The 20,211-nt window shown below is 47.8% G+C and overlaps 1 protein-coding gene across 10 annotated transcripts in view; it reads left to right on the top strand.

The window, feature by feature from the left end:
* Positions 1–19,218, top strand: part of YOD1 (YOD1 deubiquitinase) — a 28,268-nt gene extending 9,050 nt beyond the window's left edge. Inside the window, exons 3-8 of one of the 10 annotated variants that reach the window (XM_045456702.1) lie at positions 1,101–3,494; positions 3,617–3,686; positions 8,333–8,528; positions 12,411–12,595; positions 15,043–15,220; positions 16,438–19,218. In XM_045456702.1, coding sequence (XP_045312658.1) covers positions 12,491–12,595; positions 15,043–15,220; positions 16,438–18,020 — 1,866 coding nt within the window. In that variant the 5' untranslated portion in view covers positions 1,101–3,494; positions 3,617–3,686; positions 8,333–8,528; positions 12,411–12,490 and the 3' untranslated portion in view covers positions 18,021–19,218. Of the gene's footprint in view, positions 1–1,100; positions 3,495–3,616; positions 3,687–7,154; positions 7,331–8,332; positions 8,529–12,410; positions 12,596–13,152; positions 13,745–15,042; positions 15,221–16,437 lie in introns of those variants that run through there. The other 9 variants (XM_045456699.1, XM_045456704.1, XM_045456706.1 and 6 more) reach the window with 9 other exon arrangements.
* Positions 19,219–20,211: the final 993 nt, after the last annotated feature.

Genomic DNA, 20,211 nt, shown 5'->3' with positions numbered 1-20,211 from the left:
AGGGGTTAGTCATTTGCAGAGTAAGAAGAGCATTCCAAGCGGGGGTATAGCATTTGCAAACCCTATATTGCAGGAGGAAAGGAAACCTCTTCCAGGCCAGTCTGGCCATAGCGTGATAAACAGGAAAAAAAAAAAAAAAAAAAAGAAGGGACTTGAGATGAAGACTTTAGAAGCAAGCAACGATCCAGATTTGCATCATCTATAAGCTATATTAAGCACTTACCTGAACACCTTACCACATATTATTTGCTTGTTTATTTTATATGCGTGTCCCCAAGTAGTTTGTCCAAGGGCAGAGACCAGTTCTCCCTATTACCATTGTAGTCTCAGCACCTAGCAAAGTACTGGACACATAGTAGACATTCAATAGATATTTGAGTGAATGAACATATGAATGAATGAAATCAATGTATAACTTTAATAGGACATGAAAGTCTATTGAGGAAAACATCAGATTTATGTTTCTCCAAGTTATTTTAACTGCTCTTCGGAGAATGGGTTGAAAGGGGCAAGAATGGAAGTGGAGGACCAGTTAGAAACAGGCTACTGCAGTGACCTATTTAAGTGATGATGGTAATAATTATAATAGTATTTGTTGAGCACTTACAACGTTGTGAGCCTTTTTCATATGTTAGCTTACATAATCTTCACAGCAATTCTGAGATGCATAGTTATTAAGATTTATTGAAAGGCATAAAGTCTGAAGGACAAAGAGATGGTGGGATAAACAATAGCAACAAAATTTTGGAAGCTAGCCAGCAGTTGGATGAGTGGTAACTGACCTAGCAGATTTGAAAGAGCTGACCCTAAGCTAGCAACCCTGTTTTTACCATGGAGTCCCCCGGCCCTCAAAAATTCAAGAATTGGTGGCGTTAGTAACCCTGGAGACAGGGGTGGGAAAAAAATCAGGAAGGTGGGTGAAGAGTCTGGTTAAGAAAGAGTTAAGACCTCTCAGATCTTCTCTCCCACTCAGAGCAACTAAGAACTTGCTACATCTCCTCTCAGGAGAGGGTAAAATAGGGTTTCTCTGTACTAAAACTAAGGGGATGAAGAGTTTTTACATACTAAATGCTGAGAGCAACAACCTTCCTCTGCCATAGGCTCCAAGAATGCTAGCTGCCAGAACTGCACCCTTCAAGAAGGATTTTGGAAAACTCTTCTCTGAAGGATCTGCTCTGAGGATTTCAATCAGGCCATCAAAAAAGAGTAAAGATACAGGCATCAGAGATTTTCCAATCAAACGGCCCTATGAGATTGCTCTGTAGAGAAGTCCATGGTCAACCAGCCCCAGCCACAGCTTCAAATGTATCTTTTTGTTGAAAAATTGTTGAATTTGAGTGGATAGCCAAGAATCATCGGACATGTGAAAATATTCTTTAATAAGAAACAGAAAAGCCAAAACAAATAGGGAAAAAAAAAAAGTAACTTGGAGAAAACATTCTATAGAGGCAGAAAAACACTAACACTATGTTCTTAAAGTAATAAGATTCTGCATCAATGACTGGAAGAAATGTAATAAAAATTCAGAGAACAAACAATAATTATTGGAAGTTAAAAATACAATAGCAAAAAGAAAATGCAATAGGAAGTTGTAAATAAATTTTAAAAATCTCTCAGTAGTAAAACAAAACAGAAGTTGAGGTCCAGGAGGGTATCCAATAACATCCAAATTATATAAGTTCCAAAAAGAAACAACAGAGAGAGAGAGAGAGAAAGTGGATGATAGGAATTCATCAAAGAAATAATTCAAAAAAAATATCCCAGAACTGAATGTCATGAGTTTCCAGATTGGATTTACTGAGTACCCAGAGTATAGATTCACTCCAACACACATCATTATGAAAATTCAGAATACTGGAAACAGAGAAAGCCTTAGATTTAGAATCATAGATACTTTGGGCTTTGCAACAGCAGCACCAAAATCTATCAAATACTAATCTAGAATTCTATACCCTGACCAACAATCAAATGAGAGGCTAGAATAGCAGTACTTCAGACATGTAAGATCTTATGCACTCTTTCTTGGGAAACGACTAGAGAATGTGTTTTATCAAACTGAGAGAGCTAACTCAGGAAAGAGGAAGATGTGAGATTCAAGTAACCCAACAAGAGAAGAGGTGAAAGGACTTTTCCCAGTAGGACGATGAAGACACATATGAAAATGACAGCCATGCAACAGACTAGATAACAACATATCCAGATGGAAGCAAATCAGAATGTTCTGGAAAATGTTTCTCCAGGATGAAACTACTGCTACCTCTGAATGTATTGAGAGGAGATTTACACAGTGGGCAAGAGTAGATGGACAAAAAAAGATAAATGGAAATGGAAAAGTAAACATAGCATATCTCAGAGCCCACCTGTCAATAGCATTTTATTTACATGCAGAAGCAGAGAATCAAATCAGACATTTTGGCTCCAGACACACCTAAGTGTCATATATTTGAATGCTGATGGGCATTATTTTAGTAGAAAGGTCAAAAAGATGATGTAAGAGAGAGGACTGCAAAGGTAGAGAGTCTATGAGATGAGATCCAGAGCATATGCGGACGGTGGGGTTTTATTGGAAAAACATTTTCTTTGTCGTCCCAAGAGAGAAGAAGAAAATGAGTACAAAGGAAAGCAGGTTTGTAAATGTGATGGGAACGGGAAGGCACAGTGTAACAGGATGTCAAAAGGTAAGATTTAGAAAAAAATAATAAGCAAAATCATGGCAATAGATGAGTTATCTATCAATACGATCTCAAAAAAAAAGGAAGTTTAAAATTTAGGACATTTTTCTTAAGTAAAGCACTTCAGTTGCCAAAAAGTTCATCATCAGTTTGGCATTAATATATAACTACTATAAGTAAGACAATAGAAGAGTTATACACAGAAATATTCGATGTTCTTCATGAATTGAAATTTTACAGGGTGAGAAAGAGGACAGTTACACCCTAGTGGGTTCAATTCAGAGATGTACGCTCTGCATCAGATTACAGTGAAGCAGCACCTAACATTCCATTCCAAAAGAAGTTGGTACTTGAGTTGAATCTTGAAGGAAAAATAAGACTAAGCCAGGAGGACATCATGGGAATGGGTCCAAGCAGAGGGTACAACATGTGCAAAAGTCTCAGAAGCATGAATGCATGGCAGTTTCAGAAATATTAGATTGACTGTAATAAATAATATAGATGACTATGTGACAGGAAGAAGCACGTAGGGCCTGCTCACGAAGGTCTTTCTATGTCACATAGGGTCTTTGAATTTAATCCTGAGCACTATGAACTTGCAGCCAAGAATTGAGACGATCAACCACCCACATAATCTATAAACCCACATATAAAATGGAATATGTGAAATAAGACATTCCTGTCGTCTCTTCACATCTTCAGTGGTCCACAACCCTATAACTTGTGCAGTCCTGAAGCTGAATAGAGAGGAAGAAGAGCGGCAATGATCTCACAGGAGACAAGGGAGGATTGCTATGAAGCACGGAGCCTGGGTGAGAATAGGTATGGTGATGCAATTAGCTGGCATGGGGAAAGGGGAGAGAGGACATGTTGGTGGGGGCACGGAGAGCAAGATGAGCTCAATTTTGAACATGTTAAGATTTGACACTCTCTGATCCTAATAGGTGACTTCAGCCCTCAAACTTTCATTAGCACTGGAAGGAAAAGGACTGCCGAATCCTCCTAATTTCCATAGTAGGTGGGCCAAAGAGACACTGATCTCAAAAAAGAAAAACAAATCTACCCCTAAGTATTACTTAATGATTAATTTCAGAATTTCTTCGTCCGAACCCACTTAATTACACCCTTTAGTTCCCCTCTAATCATTTTAGGCTTAACACTAATACCACTTTGGTGAGAACTGGGTGATCTATTTGATGTCTTAATATGGCCTATCAATTCCAATTTGGTCTTATAGCCAAATTATAATCACCTGCATCTGAACCTCTCCCCAGCCGTTTTCTCTTTAAAGCAAACTCTTGCTACTACTTGAGGAATAAAAGCTTCCCTCTCCCTGATATGTTGGGAAAGCACTCGGAGACCCAGAATACAGTATCATGCTCAATATCATGAATATAGTGGGTACCCTGTGTCTCTTAAGGATGGTGGTAATACATGTTCAAAGTAACTTCATTATTCCTTTGGAGAGGAAAAGGAAGACACTGACAGGATGTGACTATAATGTGAATGAATAAGTATCATGAATGGTTAGAATGGACATCCACAGCTATTGTGCAGAGAGTTCAACTTTATAAGGGGCCCAAAGAGGAAAGATTAACCAATGACTGTGGTAACTTTTGGTTTTGAATTAGTGTGTGTGTGTGTGTGTGTGTGTGTGTGTGTGTGTAGAGAAAATGCACTTGTCTAGGGGAAATTAGATCTTTCAGTAGGAAGTTGTACTGAGAAAGGAAACCATAAACTAGCCTGTATCAGTCAAGGAGATGAGCACACCACAACAGCATACAGGATGGATGAGTCAGGTGAACTGGGCTGTAATTAGATTTCACGGTCAGGTCATCAAATAGGAATCCAATTGCTTTTCAACAAGAAACAACTACACACTTTCCTCCTCAAATGATGACCTACATCAACTACATAGCCTTAGTCTTTCAAGTGTTTCTGATTTTGAAGGACTCTCTTTCCCCTAGTCCAGGCCTCCTTTCCAACTCTCTTGGAACCTTTAGAGACTTGATATTTTTCCAAGCAAAACCAAAGAAAGCAAACCAAAAAAAATTCCAGGGTAAGACACTTAAAGATAGAGAGAATGAGGAATACCAAGTTCAGGACAGCGGTTCATATCAGCAGGAGCATATGTGTGTTTTGAGGAGGTAGGAGGAAAGGGAGGGGCAAAGTATGTAAGTAACTTCAACTATAACATTCTATTTCTTGAACTAGGTGTTGGTACAATGGTGTTTGTCATGCCAAGGTATTGGAAATATTTCATAATTTTCAAGAAGACATGTCTAAAAGGAAAGAGAGAGGAACAGAACGATCATTTTATCTATGTTCCTACTTCTACCTGTGAAAAGATGAGTCCTTCCTAATTACACTAATTTAAAGTTTTTTTTAATGTTTTATTTATTTTTGACAGAGAGAGAGAGAGAGAGAGAGAGACGGAGCATGAGCGGGGGAGGGTCAGAGAGAGGGAGACACAGAATCTGAAGCAGGCTCCAGGCTCTGAGCCGTCAACCCAGAGCCCGATGCCGGGGCTTGAACTCACAGACCACGAGATCATGACCTGAGCCGAAGTCGGACTCTCAACCGACTGAGCCACCCAGTCGCCCCAAATACTAATTTTATTATAAACTGAAAAACTGTTCACAAGCAAGATGGTGCTTGCTATCATCTTTGAAGTTAATGCTCATAAGTCAAATTCATTTTTCTAGCAAATGTTCAAATCACACACGTATGAAGCTGGGTCAACTTCAGCGATTCCATCCATGGGTGTGACTCTCGTTGCACTGAACCCCTGATGTGCAGCTGCCTTTCCTGTTTGGTTACTCCTGTGACATCATACATGTTTACGTGACACACCACAAAGAGAGGTCATCACCCTTAAATGCTCAGTCAGCTCGTTCAGTTGTGATAGTGTATTGGTTATCCCAGGCTTCCTCGGTCCTCCTTCCTCCTCGACTAGTCCTGCCCCATTTCTCCTCTCTCTTGGCCCCTGTACTTCTTATTTCCTACCCAACCATGATTACAGGAAGAGAAAAGATGAAAGCCATGCGTCATCTTTTTAATAAAAGGTGTGAATGGCTACAAGACAGAAATGAGATGGGAAAGCTTTAATCTAATTGTTAGAATTAGACCTGCAAATTATCTGTGTATTTCACGTTTCCCACCTGGGAATTTGTCCAAAACGGAGGCTGACTAGCATTATACTGAGGCATGGCAAGCTTGGCGTCGTAATGCCTGAATTGAAATCCCCGCTCTGCTGCCTCCTGGCTACATGATCTTGTGCAAGTTATTTAACCTCCCTGTAAAATTTGGATACTAATGGCGCCTACTTTTTCGAAGTTGAAATAAAGGTTGCATGGAATAATGCACGAACACACGTAGCACAGCATAATCCCTAGTACACAGCAATTGCTCAATAAATGTTGGCGATCATTACGTGCATTGATTTTAATTTTTCTCCCTGCCCTTTTGGCATCAAGGATGGCCTATATCCAGGAAAAACCAGCTTCCAGGCAAAAAAAAAAGTCCTTTCTGGTAAAAGTGGCCTCCATACCTGGGGGGGGGGGGGGGGTGTTTCCTGAAAGCCGTGATTTCTTCCACCTACTCCCATCTCCCTATTCTCCTCAGGTTGTTTTAACAGCAGATGCAAGGAATCTGCCTATGGAAGGAGACAGGTTGCTAAGCTGGCTGGTAGCTTGTTTTGTTTTCATTTCTTAATATTCATTGCCACCTTTCAGGCACAGCCAAAAGAGATCAGAGACCCAAATGACAGCATGCATGTTCCCTCCTTCGAGGCCATCCAGTCACTTTTTCCTCAGGAAAGGGACCCCCTTGGGAGAGAAAATGGCTTCACACCCCCCAGAAATAAATGAGGTCAAGAAGCTCATTGCCAAACAGTGGGGCAAGGGTGTCTCAGCTCCAGCACCCCTGGGCTCAGTCACCTTTTCCAGCAGTCCTGAGGACAGGGGCTAGTAGTAAGAGCTGCTAGGAAAAGGCTTGAGAGCAAAAGTGCTTGCGAACAACTAGAAAAGCTACTAACAAAACTGGCCACAATGGATCTTAACTTGGAGAATTCAGGGGAATACTTGCCCCGCCAGTGAAGGAAGGCAGCTCTAGATAGAAAACCAAGTTTCAAACAGACATAGAAAAGCATACCGCCTGTCTGTGTTTCTTTACAGTCAAATTTTAAAATAGTATCTTTTGCCTACTCCCTCCGGGCCAACTCTCCTCTTCCAGTCTCAGCCCAAAGGAGTCTTCTCCTTCCAGCCCTCCTATTTCTTTTTCTTTTCTTCCTCCTTTTTTTTTTTTTTTTTTTTTTTAAGGGCTCTTTATTGGCTCTAACCGGGGAAGGGGAGGGCAAGAGATGATTGGCTACGGAGCGGAGGGGAGGGGGGGAGCGTCCCGCCCATTCCCCTCCCACACCCTCCCTCCCGAAACAGCTGGAATGAGAAGTAGGGAGGGAAAGCTGCTGGGATTGGCTGTGAGTCAGTGGCAGGGTGGGGTGGGGTAGCACTGATGAAGCATTTACCTGTCCAGGTAAGTCTGGAGGAGGTCAAAAGAAGAAAACAGTGGAAGGCAGGGGAGGCAGTCTCTGTCTCCGTCTCTGCCCTTTGAAATAAAAGGGTCTTCCTTTCTTCTCTTCAGCCCCTCCTCCAGTGAAGGTGAGTTAATCACTAACCAACTATTGCTTATTCTGCAGCAGGAAGGGGTGCTTCGTGGGAAGTCAGGGCCACAGGATGTGCGGAACCCTGTATAGAGGGAAGCCAGGGGGCTTCCCTCTCTGTTCCTTAACTCTCTGAGCCCACTCTGCAATCACAGTAGGCTGGTAGCTTCTGCAGATGGGACTGTTTTTGTGAGAGACCAGGGCTCGGATGCATTTTTTTGTTTGTTTGTTTCCATCTGCCTGTTTAGGTTGGATAAGCATATTTTGCAGACGACAAGGAAATAAAATGGGTTTGTTTTGCAGATTTTCATCTCTGACCAACTGAAATTGAGCTGTGATTTTGGAAAGGAATAGTTGGGAGCACAGGGAGTCAAAATGGGGGATCACCCAGGGGAGAAGAGTGCCATGGTTTCTCCGTTGCGTTTGTAACAGGAAATTTGCCCATGGTTCTATCAACTCAATGTCTATAGTTCAATAAAGGGTGCTGTGTGTGTGTGTGTGCAATAATGGTAGCGTGGTAATGGACCTCTCTGTGGATGTGTGTAAAGGTGTGAGCTGCGTTCGGCTGTGTGTAAGGGGATGTGAGGCTGGGAAAACTCCACCTCGGACTACCAGTTCACCTTTGGAAAACCCATGAATAACCTGGTTGCAAAACGGAGTCTCTTTGGATTCGACTCAATTTTCCGACTTTGCCTGCTGTTAGACACAGAGACTGACAAACACAAAGCTCCGCACCCGCTGTGCCGGGGCCTCACCCACATTAATAATATTTCACAGTAGTACCTCGAGTCGGGCGGGAGTTCTCCGGGGGGCTCAGGCCAGAGTAGTGTGGCTGAGTCCACAAAGAAGATTCAGACCCCTATGGTGGTCCTCCTTCAGGTGACAGTCTGTGTGGTAAGCTCACCTATAGAAGTCAGTTCAGAGTAGCTTTATCCACCTCGGGGAGGGGAGGGGGCTAACGTCCTGGTCCCTAACTTTGCCTCTTTTCCTCTTGCTGCAGGAAAGAGCAAAGTGGGGAGACCCCAGCACCAGGCTCCCAGGGCCTGGCACATACAAGCCCTGAGCAAATATAGTGGGTTTCCAGTCCTGGCAACCGGCGCTTGGTTTCAGCTTAGCCCACACCGCAGGACCAGCCCCCCAAACTCATTGACCGAGGGCTGCCGCAGATGGTGAACTTGTCGGTGACAAGATAGCCTGTAAGTGTCAGACAGAGCTCTTCTGTGCAGAAGATATTTCGACCCTTTTCCTGAAACCCATCTGTGAAATAGGAGATTCTCGCGTTGACTAAACACACCCGGAAGCTTGCCCATGTGCTCACGGAGAAGGACGTACACACAGGGCAGCTTTTAGTCCTTCCTGGTGTTTTTCTTAGGATGTTCCTCAGCCCGAGGCATATGTCTGGATAGTCGGCAAAAAGGAGAGATACTTGTTCTGAAAGAAATAGGTAATCTTGGGGCGCCGGGGTGGCTCCATCGGTTAAGCGTCCGACTTCGGCTCAGGTCATGATCTCACAGTCTGTCAGTTCGAGCCCCGCGTCAGGCTCTGAGCCTGCTTCCGATTCTGTGTCTCCCTCTTTCTCTGCCCCCCCCCCCCACTCATGCTCTGTCTCTCTCCCTCTCTCAAAAATAAATAAACGTTAAAAAAAAAAAAAAAAGAAAGAAATAGGAAATCTCTTTGACCGGTGGGGAGAGAGGTTGAGCTCTTGGAGGATACAGAGCTGGGCTCACGGGAGGAGGGTGACAAGGGGGACTTGGGTCTGTTTAGAAGGTACAGAGAAGCCAAACAGGAATGGGGCTGGAGCCCGGCCCCTGCCCCATGCCAGAACTCCAAATGCTATTTATTTACTCTCCTCCAAGACTTGGCCGGTTTCAGTGGAGCAGTTAATATTTAACACACTTTTGCCTGAGTGGCCCTGACTATAGGCTGTGCATATGTCCTTCACCCATTTCCTCCTCCTCTCAGATCCCCCAAAGAGGTCAAGGGTCAAAAGATACCAAACTCTCACCCTGAGCGTTTTGCTTGTTTCTCAGGCTTCTTATCAGGTCGAAATACCTCAAGTTTCGATGGCTGCCCTGAAAAAGCCCCCAAGTTTCAAGGTTGTAAAGTTGGTGGATAGAAATGCAGCATCCAGGTCAGGCCAGAGCGCTGAGAGAGAGAGTGGAAGGGGGAGAAGAGAAGACTCTTACAGTCCATGTTCTTTGGATCAGAAAACTAGGTGCGGAGCCGGGATGCAAGCACTCATCCGACTTTGCTTTCAGGCTCAGATTCACCTCTGCGGTGATGACGCAGTGCCCGACGCCACGATCTCCAGGGGCATTTGGTGGCGTTTGTTTACTCTGGAAACATCTGTTGTTGGGGCAAAAAGCTTGCCTGGAAGCACAAAGCTGAACCAGATAATTTAGAGGGTTTCAGGTGTGAAGTAAAAGGAGAAAGGTGATCTTAGGGCTTTTAGTGTTTAGTCAGGGGAAGCCAATGGCCCTTCTTCAGGTACAACGTGGCCCTCTTGCCATCTCTGAGATGCCTTCTGGAGGGACCGGGATCCACAGGCTGCCCTGTATATGCAGTTGTAGGTCATTCGCTACTTCCCTTAGGAGGCACCAGTAGAAAGAGCCCCAGATTTGTCATCTGTCAAAGAAGAAAATACCATATGTTGCCTAAGTTATCGGGCTATTTGGAAGATCTAATAGGCATATCTGAAAGTGTAAGCTAGACCGTGGTTTTGTTTTGTTTTGTTTTGTTTTTGAAGCAGTGCCATTCATATTGTTTCTCTCCCTCCCAGCTACTGTAGGCTATCCTTAGTTCCAAAATGAAAGTGTGATGGGTTGCCCTGGGAGGAAGGAGAGGCTAGCAATCCATCATAAAGTCTGAAGAGTACTTGGAAGAACAGGGTGGTAATTGTCTTTGAAAGGCAGAGGCATCATCTGGTCACCCGTTCACAACATTATATTAACTACAGTGATTAATACAGTACCAATATTTATTGCTCCAATGTTGATAAAACTGGAGTCCAAACCTAGACCCTTGGATTTACACTGACTGCTTGGAAGCAATGCCTTTGTCTTATAAAGTGTTGCTTGCCCCATCCCTGTTACGTGCTCATGAATGTTAGTTTAGCTGAAGGCATTGCCCAAATTCCACTGAGTCGTATATTCTCAGGGAAATAAACTACTTAAGAAAGAGTGTAATAATAGAGTAAAAACAACAACAAAAAAAGTGGTCTTCCAACAGCTTAACTCAACAGATTCTAGAACAGATGGCAAGTTTATTCATCCAGCATTTTTCGAGTGCCTTCTGTGTGCCTAACCTTATGAGAAATGGATCTCTTTTGCTATAATGGCCTCAGTCCTATAGAATGTTAGGGATGAGTTAGCATCCTCTGAATCTAAGCCGTCATGAATGGAATGGATAGCTGAGGAGACTGAACTTCATCCACGTGACTCCTCATGTTTCTGTCTTTGGGGTTCTGGGTATTTGGAAAGAAACGTCACCAAGAAGACTGAAGAGCTATCTTACCCAATGCTGATTTATCACTGGGCTCCTTTGGTGTGTCTGTCCCCTGTGGTCCTGACCCTATCTCCTGAGAGGCTCTGGACCCTTATGAACTCCATGTGTCTGGCTCATTGGGATTTTTTCCTCTTCTTTCCCCCTTGTCCTGCCCCTCCCTACCTGTCCCATTTGTAGACCTTCCCCCCAAATCGGCCTTGTGCTGGTCAGCTCTACAGCATTGGCGGCTGACTCACCCAACACAGCCCAAACCTGACTTGGCAGTGGAAGAAGTTATGGGTAGAGGCCAAAGAGACAACCTCCCTGGAATCCAAACCCCGGGTCCCAAGATCTCCAATTGAACACATTTTTTTCTATGACATTTTACTTAGTAAAGGGGGAGAGGGGTGGGGAGTAGGAAAGGTGATAGAAAATATAAAATGGTGTCACAAGAAAAATATAGATTCTAATCCTAGCTCTCTCCAAACTCCCTATCTGACCTTGGAACTGGCTTTTAAACTTAATTTTTCCAGAATTTTATTTCAACATAGGAGAGCCCCATCGGGCCTTTCCAGACTTTGCGATTTTCAGAAGGAAAATGGTACTGCCTTCCTTTGCTCTTACTATTGGCAGAGTGAATTTGAAACTCTTTTTCCCTACGAGTTGGGAGTTGGGAGGAAGCTACGCAGGGCATTTCTCTCGTTTATTTGACAAAGATTAGGGAACCTGGCTGGAAATAAGTGCAGCCTCAGAGTGGGTGGTACACAAGAGGGCAACTGGGTTTGTATCAACCTGTGTGAGTTACGTAGGAGGCTCCCAGACCACGGAGATGATGGTGGCCCTGGTGGCGGGGGCTGTTGATGATATTGGCTATGACAGCAGCTAACAGTTACTGCGCAGTGTTTTACGTGACGTATCTCAGTATATGTCCGTGACAACCCTATGCGGTTGGTGTCGTTGAGGGCCCTGTTCCTTCTCCCCCACGTAACCCAAACCCTTCTTTTCTAAACTCTTGTTCCCTTACGTCAGTTTACTTTGATCCTCGAAGGACCTTGTCTTTTTCTTATGACAAGAACAGTAGCAGTTAGTCCTTTATTCGTCGAGCATTTACTTCCAACTAAGCTGTGCAAACTGTTCTCATGTAATCCTTGCATTAACCCTACCTAATGAGAAAAACCGAGTCAAAGAGTAATTTGCCTCAAGTCACATAACTGTAAATGCAAGCAGGATTTGAATCCAGATCCGACTTCCTCCAGAACCCACGTTATGAACCCCTTCCTATTTATTGCTTGTGGTCCTGGAAATGTAGCCTAAGGTCCCCGACGCAGAGAAAAAAAGCAGCTAAGACAAGTGTGGAGTTCCCTCTCTGACTAGACTGCTTCTGCACCTGCTGAGCCCGTCCTCCTGCATGTGTGTGAGCCCGCTTCTGCGTCCTTCCACGCAGGCGGGGAGGTGTGGGGAACCGCCGTGCACGGCCCCTTCCAGCTCTCTGCTTGCTTGGTGTCCCTGCCGCCGCGCCCCGGGGGGCCTGGGCAGAGCCTGGCCCCGAGAGCCTCCGCTCGGCTCACACGTGGCTTTGATTCTTGTCTTTTCAGGCCGGCTTGGGACATTCTTCACTTCCCTTCACTTCCCCTCTGGGAGCCCCTCTCACCGCCCCTGCACCTTGCTTCAGGCGATGCCCAGGAGCGAGCTGTGGCCAGCGGGGCCTGGCTCGGAACCCGTGACCCGCATCGGCAGCTGCGACAGCATCATGAGCACCGTGTCCACCCGCTCTGGATCTGTACGTACTCTCCGCCTTGCAGCCCGCCCCCCCCACCACCCTGCTTCTGTCTGCACGCCCGCCCCGCCCCGCCCCGCCCTGCCCACCGCCTGCCTGGCTGCTCCTTTGCTTTCATCTTCCTTGTCAGAGAGTGAATCACACCGGTTGGTATTTCTGCCTTTGAGTCACCCAGGTTCTCGAGAGAAAGGGTGGAACAGTCCCAAAGCGCAATGAGATGAGACTTGCTCCCAGCTTTCATTCACGGGGCGGGGGGGCTAAGTTGAGGTGAGAGCAAGGGCCAGTGATCTGAGGTCCTGGTGGAAAGCAGAGGGTAGATCACCATAGCACTCACATTGCTGAAGCCTCCCTGCAGCCAGCAGGGTGCCTTCAATCTTTTACCGAGATCACAGAGGACAGAGTAATTAGGAGCCTGGGTTCTGGAGCCAAGCCAGTCTGAGTTCTCGATCTATAAGCTCTATGGCCTTGGGCAAATTATTGAATTTCTGTAACCTTCAGTCTCCTCCGTTTTAAGGTGGGATATAAGGTAAACACCGAATCCTCGGCGGGGGAGGGGGGGGAAGTGAACGAGATGTGTGTGAAACACAAAACACTCAGCACACGCCTCTAAGTAGAAAAGAAATAGCCTTATCCAGGAGCATCGATTCAGAATCACCCAAAGTCATCGTGTTTAACTGTTTGTGAGTGGCAGGTAACAAATTGTAATTTTTCTGGGGATGAATTTAAGTCAAGGTTGTTGTAAGGCTGGTGCGAAAGAGTAAATCTGCTCTACGTCCAAATGGAAACATTCCTTTGCTGTTGGTGTTCGTTGCATACCTAATAACCCTTGAGAATTTATACTTTATTGCTCTATATCCTACAGAGGTACTTGAAAATTTAAGGATGCTGAGGATCTCTACCAAATGTCAAGGACTTTTAATACAGCCAGTGAGTTTTGATATGTGAAAATGGAGTAGAGAAAGCAGCACACACACACACACACACACACACATACACACACAATCCAAAGCGTGGGCAGTCCGTATATAATTTCTTGTTGAACTGAGATGGTGGGACCACAGAGACATCTTTCTGTTTCTGTTAGGCTGAGGCCAATACGAGCAGTTACACACTACTGGACACAGAGTGTGGCACGGATTAAAGATCTGCAAGGTGAATCCTCCACAAAGGAGAAATTCAGAGTTGGTTTATCTTTGGCAAAGCTATTTTGGGAAGAAGAGGGCCGTAAAGAAGATTTTGTTCAGAGAACCCCTGGAATCGGCTTCAGGGCTTCCACGGGCTACATTTGTAGCTTCCTTCGACAGGTCGGCCTGCCAGATGGCCCTTTAAGGAGTCAGGGGAACTGGTGGGGTTATTCCAACAACCATCTCCTAGTGTGTCTTTAGGGCTGTCTCAAATCTTTCCTGGCCATCTGAGTGGGTCTGAAGAATATATAACTCTGAAGTATCTTAAATATTAGGAAGGGGGATGAGATAGATGCCAGGAGGGAACTCAGGCCAAATTTCTTACATTTCCATTTGCCCTTTTGGTTTTCCCTTCAACCTTCAACTTTAGAGAGCAACTATCCTATGGATCTTCCTGGCCTTGCTGACCGTGGGCAGCAACCATTTAAAAGGGCCGTAACACTTTTCCCCAAATACCCCTGTGTGCTTTTTCATCATGACGGTTATTTGCTTTAATATCTACTTGATATTTCACACTAAGTTCCTTTCCCCTCCTCCCATACCCGTCCGGTTTCTCCACCCTACCCGCCTCTAGTTAATATTTGCTTAAGAAATGCACACTTATTTGAATGTTAGCCAGAGCCAAATGCCATCAAGAAAGTAAATACACAAAGGAAAAAAAAAAATCCTGTATGGAATGCATTTCAAAGTCAAGTGTAAATTATTTGGTAAATTTATCTGTGGCTACTCATACCACTGTTACCATTGGCCTGATAGCCAGTGGCTGGCTGCGTTTCTTGTTTGTCCTTATACTGTCCTTGACATACCAGATCAAGTGTGCAAAAGTACTCTGACAAGTTAATACCATTGAAGTTTAAGGTCAAGTCATTATGTTACCCATGTAATTCGGAGCTACATCGGAGACACGTAGAGGGATATGCTTATGCCGGTCACACACAGGAACTGGAATCAGAACCCGGGACTGCTTCTGATCTGTTCCCCTAAGCGTCCCACCCAGGACTGGGTGGAAAAGGCAGCTGCCATCTGCCTGCCCAGCACTGGGTGCTGGTGGGCCCACAGCCACCAGTCTCCTCCCCGTCCGGTGCCCGCGGTTTCTCAGGAGACAGACAACTCCCGCAAACTTGCGGAGTCGCCTCCTGGAAAGGTTTCCAGCCCTTCAGCATTCCTTCCGGACACGGGGTGGTTCTCAGCCCCACCAGTTTCTGCGGAGCTCCCTCTCACAGCTCCCTCTCTCCCTCTCTCTCTGTCCTCCACGCCTCATTCCAGAGTGACGGCAGCTACGACTTCCTGTCCGCAGAAGAGAAGGAGTGTCTGCTCTTCCTGGAGGAGACCATCGGCTCACTGGACACTGAGGCTGACAGCGGACTGTCCACTGACGAGTCTGAACAGGACACAGCTCCCCGCGGCCTCCGAGCCCTGCCCGTCACCCAGCCTGCTCCTCAGGGTAAGAGAGACCATCTGGGGTGGCACCGCTAACAAACCCAGAAAGCCAGGACATTCTTGTGGCTGCTTTGCACCCTGTTTGCCCTCTCCTCTGAAGGTCATTGGCAGAAGGAACGATAGCACTCCTCCCCACGCCCCTGGCTAGAAATAAGCCATGTCCCGCAGAAGAGAGACTGCGGACAAGCCGGCATCCTCTGTCTTTCTCTGAAGTCTCAGAGGCCTGGGAGGGAAAAGGGTTTGACTAGCTCTCATTCTCTCGCAGAAATGCTGAAGAGACATGACTGCAGAGGTTCATGGGAGGGGTTCAGGGAAGGGTGGATGGTTGCTCTGGGGACACGAAGTAAGTCTGGAGAGCTAATCTGGATGCTCCAGGAGGATGAGACTGCAAGAGATAAGGGGGAAGGGCCCCCTGAACTTCAGTGGGTGGCACCTCGAGGCTCTTGTGAGAGGGGGTGGAAAGCCAGTGGTGTTGAGGCTCAGTAGAAGGGGGACAGGATGGCACATGAGTGTGGCCATGAGGGTGGGGCCATATGTCCCAGAGTGAGGGGGGCACTTTACTCCTGAAGACAGCCCCACTGCTATCAGGATTGCAATCATTGATGTATTCGTTTAGCAAATATTTACTGACAGTGTGTTAGAACCTCCATGGAGATAGAGGCGTAACTGGGGACAAAGGCTTCACTGCTCCCTGAGACTGATTCCCTGGTCCGTGGGCCTAATGCACCCGCTGGAAGGAAAGAGCCCATGTCGCTCACTCGTGTGGGGACGGCTGTGGCCACTCCAGAGCCATTCAGGTGTTTATAGAAAGTGAAGGTGGAGGAAGGCAGAAGTCTGGTCGAATCAAGAGCAAATCCACTGTTCATGGACTCAGTTGCTTGGGAGCCCCGAGATAGCTAGAGGGAATCTCTCCCCCACCCTGGTGCTTCTGTAGAAGCTTAGAAGGAGCCCGAGTCAAGGACTTAGAGTTACGTGAGGCTGCTCTTTCCCCAACCATCGTGAAAAAGTAATCCTAGGTTGAAGGGAACCTGCTCAGATCGATCTGTCAGTGTGAATGATAGCCATGCAACAGGGCGGCTCCTTGAAGAGCAAAGAATCAACCCAAAACAAAACCCACTGCTAAGTGGAGACCAGAGTTCGGAAGGTATTAGCTCTGCCCCGGGGCAGCAGGGTTCTCACCTCTGTCCACTCTTCTTTGCCCGTTCTCCTGGGCCCTCACAGGATATCCAGGGGAGAAGATCGTCCCACAAGGACCGGAGCCAAGGACAGAGACTCAGTCCAGCTCACCCCATCTGCCTGAACCCGAAGGCCTGGGCCTCAGGTCTGGCTCCCATAGCCTCCCCAGAAATATCCACATCGGCAGGAAGCGGAACCCCGGGGAAAGCACCACTCAGACGAATAGCCACATCCCGGGGAAACCTGAGGGGCTTGTCCCAGAGCCCAAGAGAGAGCAGGCCGGCCAAAGCGGTGAGCCCAGCCAGGCTCCGGCCGGCCCCCCGACGCCTGCCCTTGGGTTGGACACAGTACCCATCCCCCCACCAGAGGCCTTTCAGGACAGCCAGCCAGAGCAGCGTGGGGAAGGCGGCCTGGGCATCCCCAGGCCAGGGCTGCAGAGCCATACGCCCCAGCTCCATTCGTCACTCAGCCCCCAGGAGAGGAAGGAGACTCCTTCAGCAGCCATGTCCCAAAAAGCTAGTGAGAAGGGCTCAACAGATGAACCGGGGCAGCCTCAGCCTTCTCCCACCACGTCATCGCAGAGCGCGAGAGCCAGAGATGCTCCCATCCCGTCAGGGGGGGACCCCAGTGCCCGGCCAGCGCCCTTCACAGCTCCCAAGCCCCGGAAGCTGCCGCCCAATATCGTTCTCAAGAGCAGCCGAAGCAGTTTGCACAGTGAGCCCCACCACTGGTTGTCTCGCCACTCCGAGGCCACCGCGGGAGACTCCAGCCTGGCCTCGTCCTCGCTGCAGGAGCAGAAGAAAGCGCGCCGGGAGGCCCTGGAGAAGCTGGGGCTCCCCCAGGACCAGGATGAACCTGGCCCCCACTTAAGTAAACGCACCAGCTCCACCCGATTCAAGGAGACCCACGCCCAGGCCTCCTTCCAGGCTCCAGCTCCGGCCCCGGCCCCTGCTCAGCCGACACGGCCTGCTCAGGGCACAGCCGCTGCGCCTGCCGGAGGGAAGGCTCCGGCTCCCGCTCCCACTCGGGGACCTTCTCCAGCGAAGCCTCCGGCTCCGACTCCAGCTCAGGGTTCTTCTCTGGACAAGGGGTTGATTCCTGTCCAGGAGCCCACTGCAGGCAAGGTTCCAGCTGCCAAATCCATGCCGATTCCTATCCCCAAAGCCCCCAGGGCAGGTGGTCCTCTGGCTCAGGCAAAGGCGGACTCGGGGCTCACTCTCCGGGAGAGCAACGTCCCTGGCCTGAGACAGATGAGCTTCAAGTCCAACACTCTGGAGCGTTCGGGTGTGGGGCTGAGCAGCTACCTCTCGGCCGAGAAAGACCCCAGTCCCCAAGCCAGCACCTCTCTGGGTAAGGGCTCCTTCTCGGACAAGATGTCTCCCAGCGTCTTGCGTAACTCAAGGCCCCGGCCTGCCTCCCTGGGCACAGGGAAGGACTTCGCCGGGATCCAGGTGGGCAAGTTGGCTGACCTGGAGCAGGAGCAGAGCACCAAGCGCCTGTCCTTCCAAGGACAGAGCCGTGACAAGCTGCCTCGACCCCCCTGTGTCAGTGTCAAGATCTCCCCAAAAGGAGTCCCGGATGAACACCGAAGGGAGGCCCTGAGGAAGCTGGGACTGTTGAAGGAGTAGTCACTGGCCACCAGCATGGCCCCGCCATCCCCGTCTCACCCTCTGCCATACAGGAGGCTCAGGTCCTCTCCCACCCAACAGCCGGGGCTCGGACAAAGTGGGCTTCTCTCCAGCGTGCACCTCTCTCTGAGGCGAAGGGGTGGAAGAGACTGGATTCCAGTGGACGCGCGTGTTTATATTCAGAGCGGTTGTGTCACTGAGTGCCTGCCCAAATCATCCTGAAGATGATTTCCACAAGACGGTGTGTGTGTGTGTGTGTGTGTGTGTGTGTGTGTCCATGTACTATAGGCTGTATATATCATTGAAGCTATTTATATGACACAAGGAGTCATTGCTCAGAGTTCTGCTTGTGTTGGAGATTTTCTTCCACTGGGTAGGGTTCGGCCCAGCCAGAACTAAGGGGAGAAGATGGGGGGGGCTGAGTCTGAGGAATAAAAGGTCAGCTGAGACAATGGATGTGCTGGGGACATTAGGCAAATGCAGTGTCATGTGAAATGTGGGTCTCCCAGAATCCCTGCACGGAAGGGGACGGACTCGTCCCTTGGTTCTGGACTTCTGGACACCCTGGTCCTAAGGTTAGGGTGCGTCCCTATAGCTAAAACTGTCCATTGACTGAGAACAGAAGTGCTCTGGTTGGCCTGCGAAGGCAAGATGGGTGACCGCACAGCACACGGCCACTGGGAAGGACCTCTGTCCACGGGCTTGATGCATTTATAATAATAAACCATGCGGTGGCCCCTGCCGGGGACATTCCTATTCTTCCGCTCCCACTCTCAGCCTGCATGTGACTGACCCCAGGGCCGGGCCAACAGTGAGATGGGAGTCTGAGCCCAGAGACTATAAATACCAAAGAACTGTTTGAGCCCTTACCTATGCTACTGCACATAGATTTTTTCAGTTTCTATGGGAAGGCAACACCATACATTCTCTGCTGGTTACTCACAGAATATCAGAGCTGGGAGGAATCTTAGAGACAAGACTCTTGTGACCCACGCTGTTGGGGAAGGGAAGGGAGACATCTGCGGTCACTCTGCCATTCAGCGACAGAGCCGGGACCCTGGCTCCTCATTCCATGCTGCACGCTGCCTCCCTGAAGCAGTGCTTCTGTACGTCTACACAGCAAGCACCCTGTGGATCAGGAGTCACCATCAAAGGCTCAACCCCAAAGCCTAGAGAGATTAAATGTTGTTCAAGACCATATTGAGTGTTGTTTTTTCTACTGTGTCTTCGGAAAGTAGCAATATAGTAACTCCTTTATTAATCCAAATTCCCTGACCTTTGTACAGCTTGTGAAAATGCCATAAGAAGGTACTAGGAGTAGGCGTCGTAGGCTTGTGGATACAGGCTTGGAAATTAGACACAGCTAGACATGACCCCTGCTTCCCCTAAGGAAATAAATATTATTCGTGGCTGTGGTTGGAGTCTAGGATCCCCAGATGTGAGGAGCAGATAAAGGGAACTGTTGTTGGAAAGGTGCCCTTGAGGTCTGCTGAGAATTTCTGGACTGTGTCCTTAGGGACCCAGCACTGTCAAAGCATGGTATTTCTAAAAATGATGAAAAGATTAAGGTGAGGGCAACAAATGGCTCCACCCTGTCATGGTATGTGGGACGTGGGTGTGACAGTTTCTGTATATACTCTCATGCACACACCCAAAACCTTGGTGCCTTCCTGGCCCTGGTAAAGACCTGGTCTGTTGGAGCTGATAGGGACTCCCACAGCTGGCCAAGCCATACGTTATTACAGACTCTTCTGAAGAGAGAGGGCCCTTCCTGGAGGACTGGTTTGACATGCTGTATTTGGTTGAGCTGCCTCATACATGTATTTCAAGGCAACCTGGGAATGACCACTTAATTTTTTTCAATTTTCCTAATTAATAGAGACACTTGGTGCTACCTATAAAGTAAGACTTGGTAGGAAACTGAGGCCTTCGTATCAACACAAGGATGATCAACACAGGTGGGTCAGGAGTACCTCCTCTTACATCCTCACCCCTGGTAGAGGCGATGTCTCTCGAACAAAACATGGTTACACACAGCTTGCCTTCCCTCCCTGAACCCTTATCTAGTGACATGCCCATTTTCCCCACAACTCCCTCCTGGCTTCCCTGTGTCCTCGCCCTTCCAAGGGCACGTCTTGCTCTTAGGACGGTCTCTGGGATCCAAGTATTAGGATAAAACACCCAAACCCAT

The sequence above is a fragment of the Leopardus geoffroyi genome, chromosome C3 (genome assembly GCF_018350155.1).
Source record: "Leopardus geoffroyi isolate Oge1 chromosome C3, O.geoffroyi_Oge1_pat1.0, whole genome shotgun sequence".
Classification (NCBI taxonomy): domain Eukaryota; kingdom Metazoa; phylum Chordata; class Mammalia; order Carnivora; family Felidae; genus Leopardus; species Leopardus geoffroyi.
Note: the sequence above shows the minus strand (reverse complement) of the source record. Positions and strands in the feature narration are given on the sequence as shown.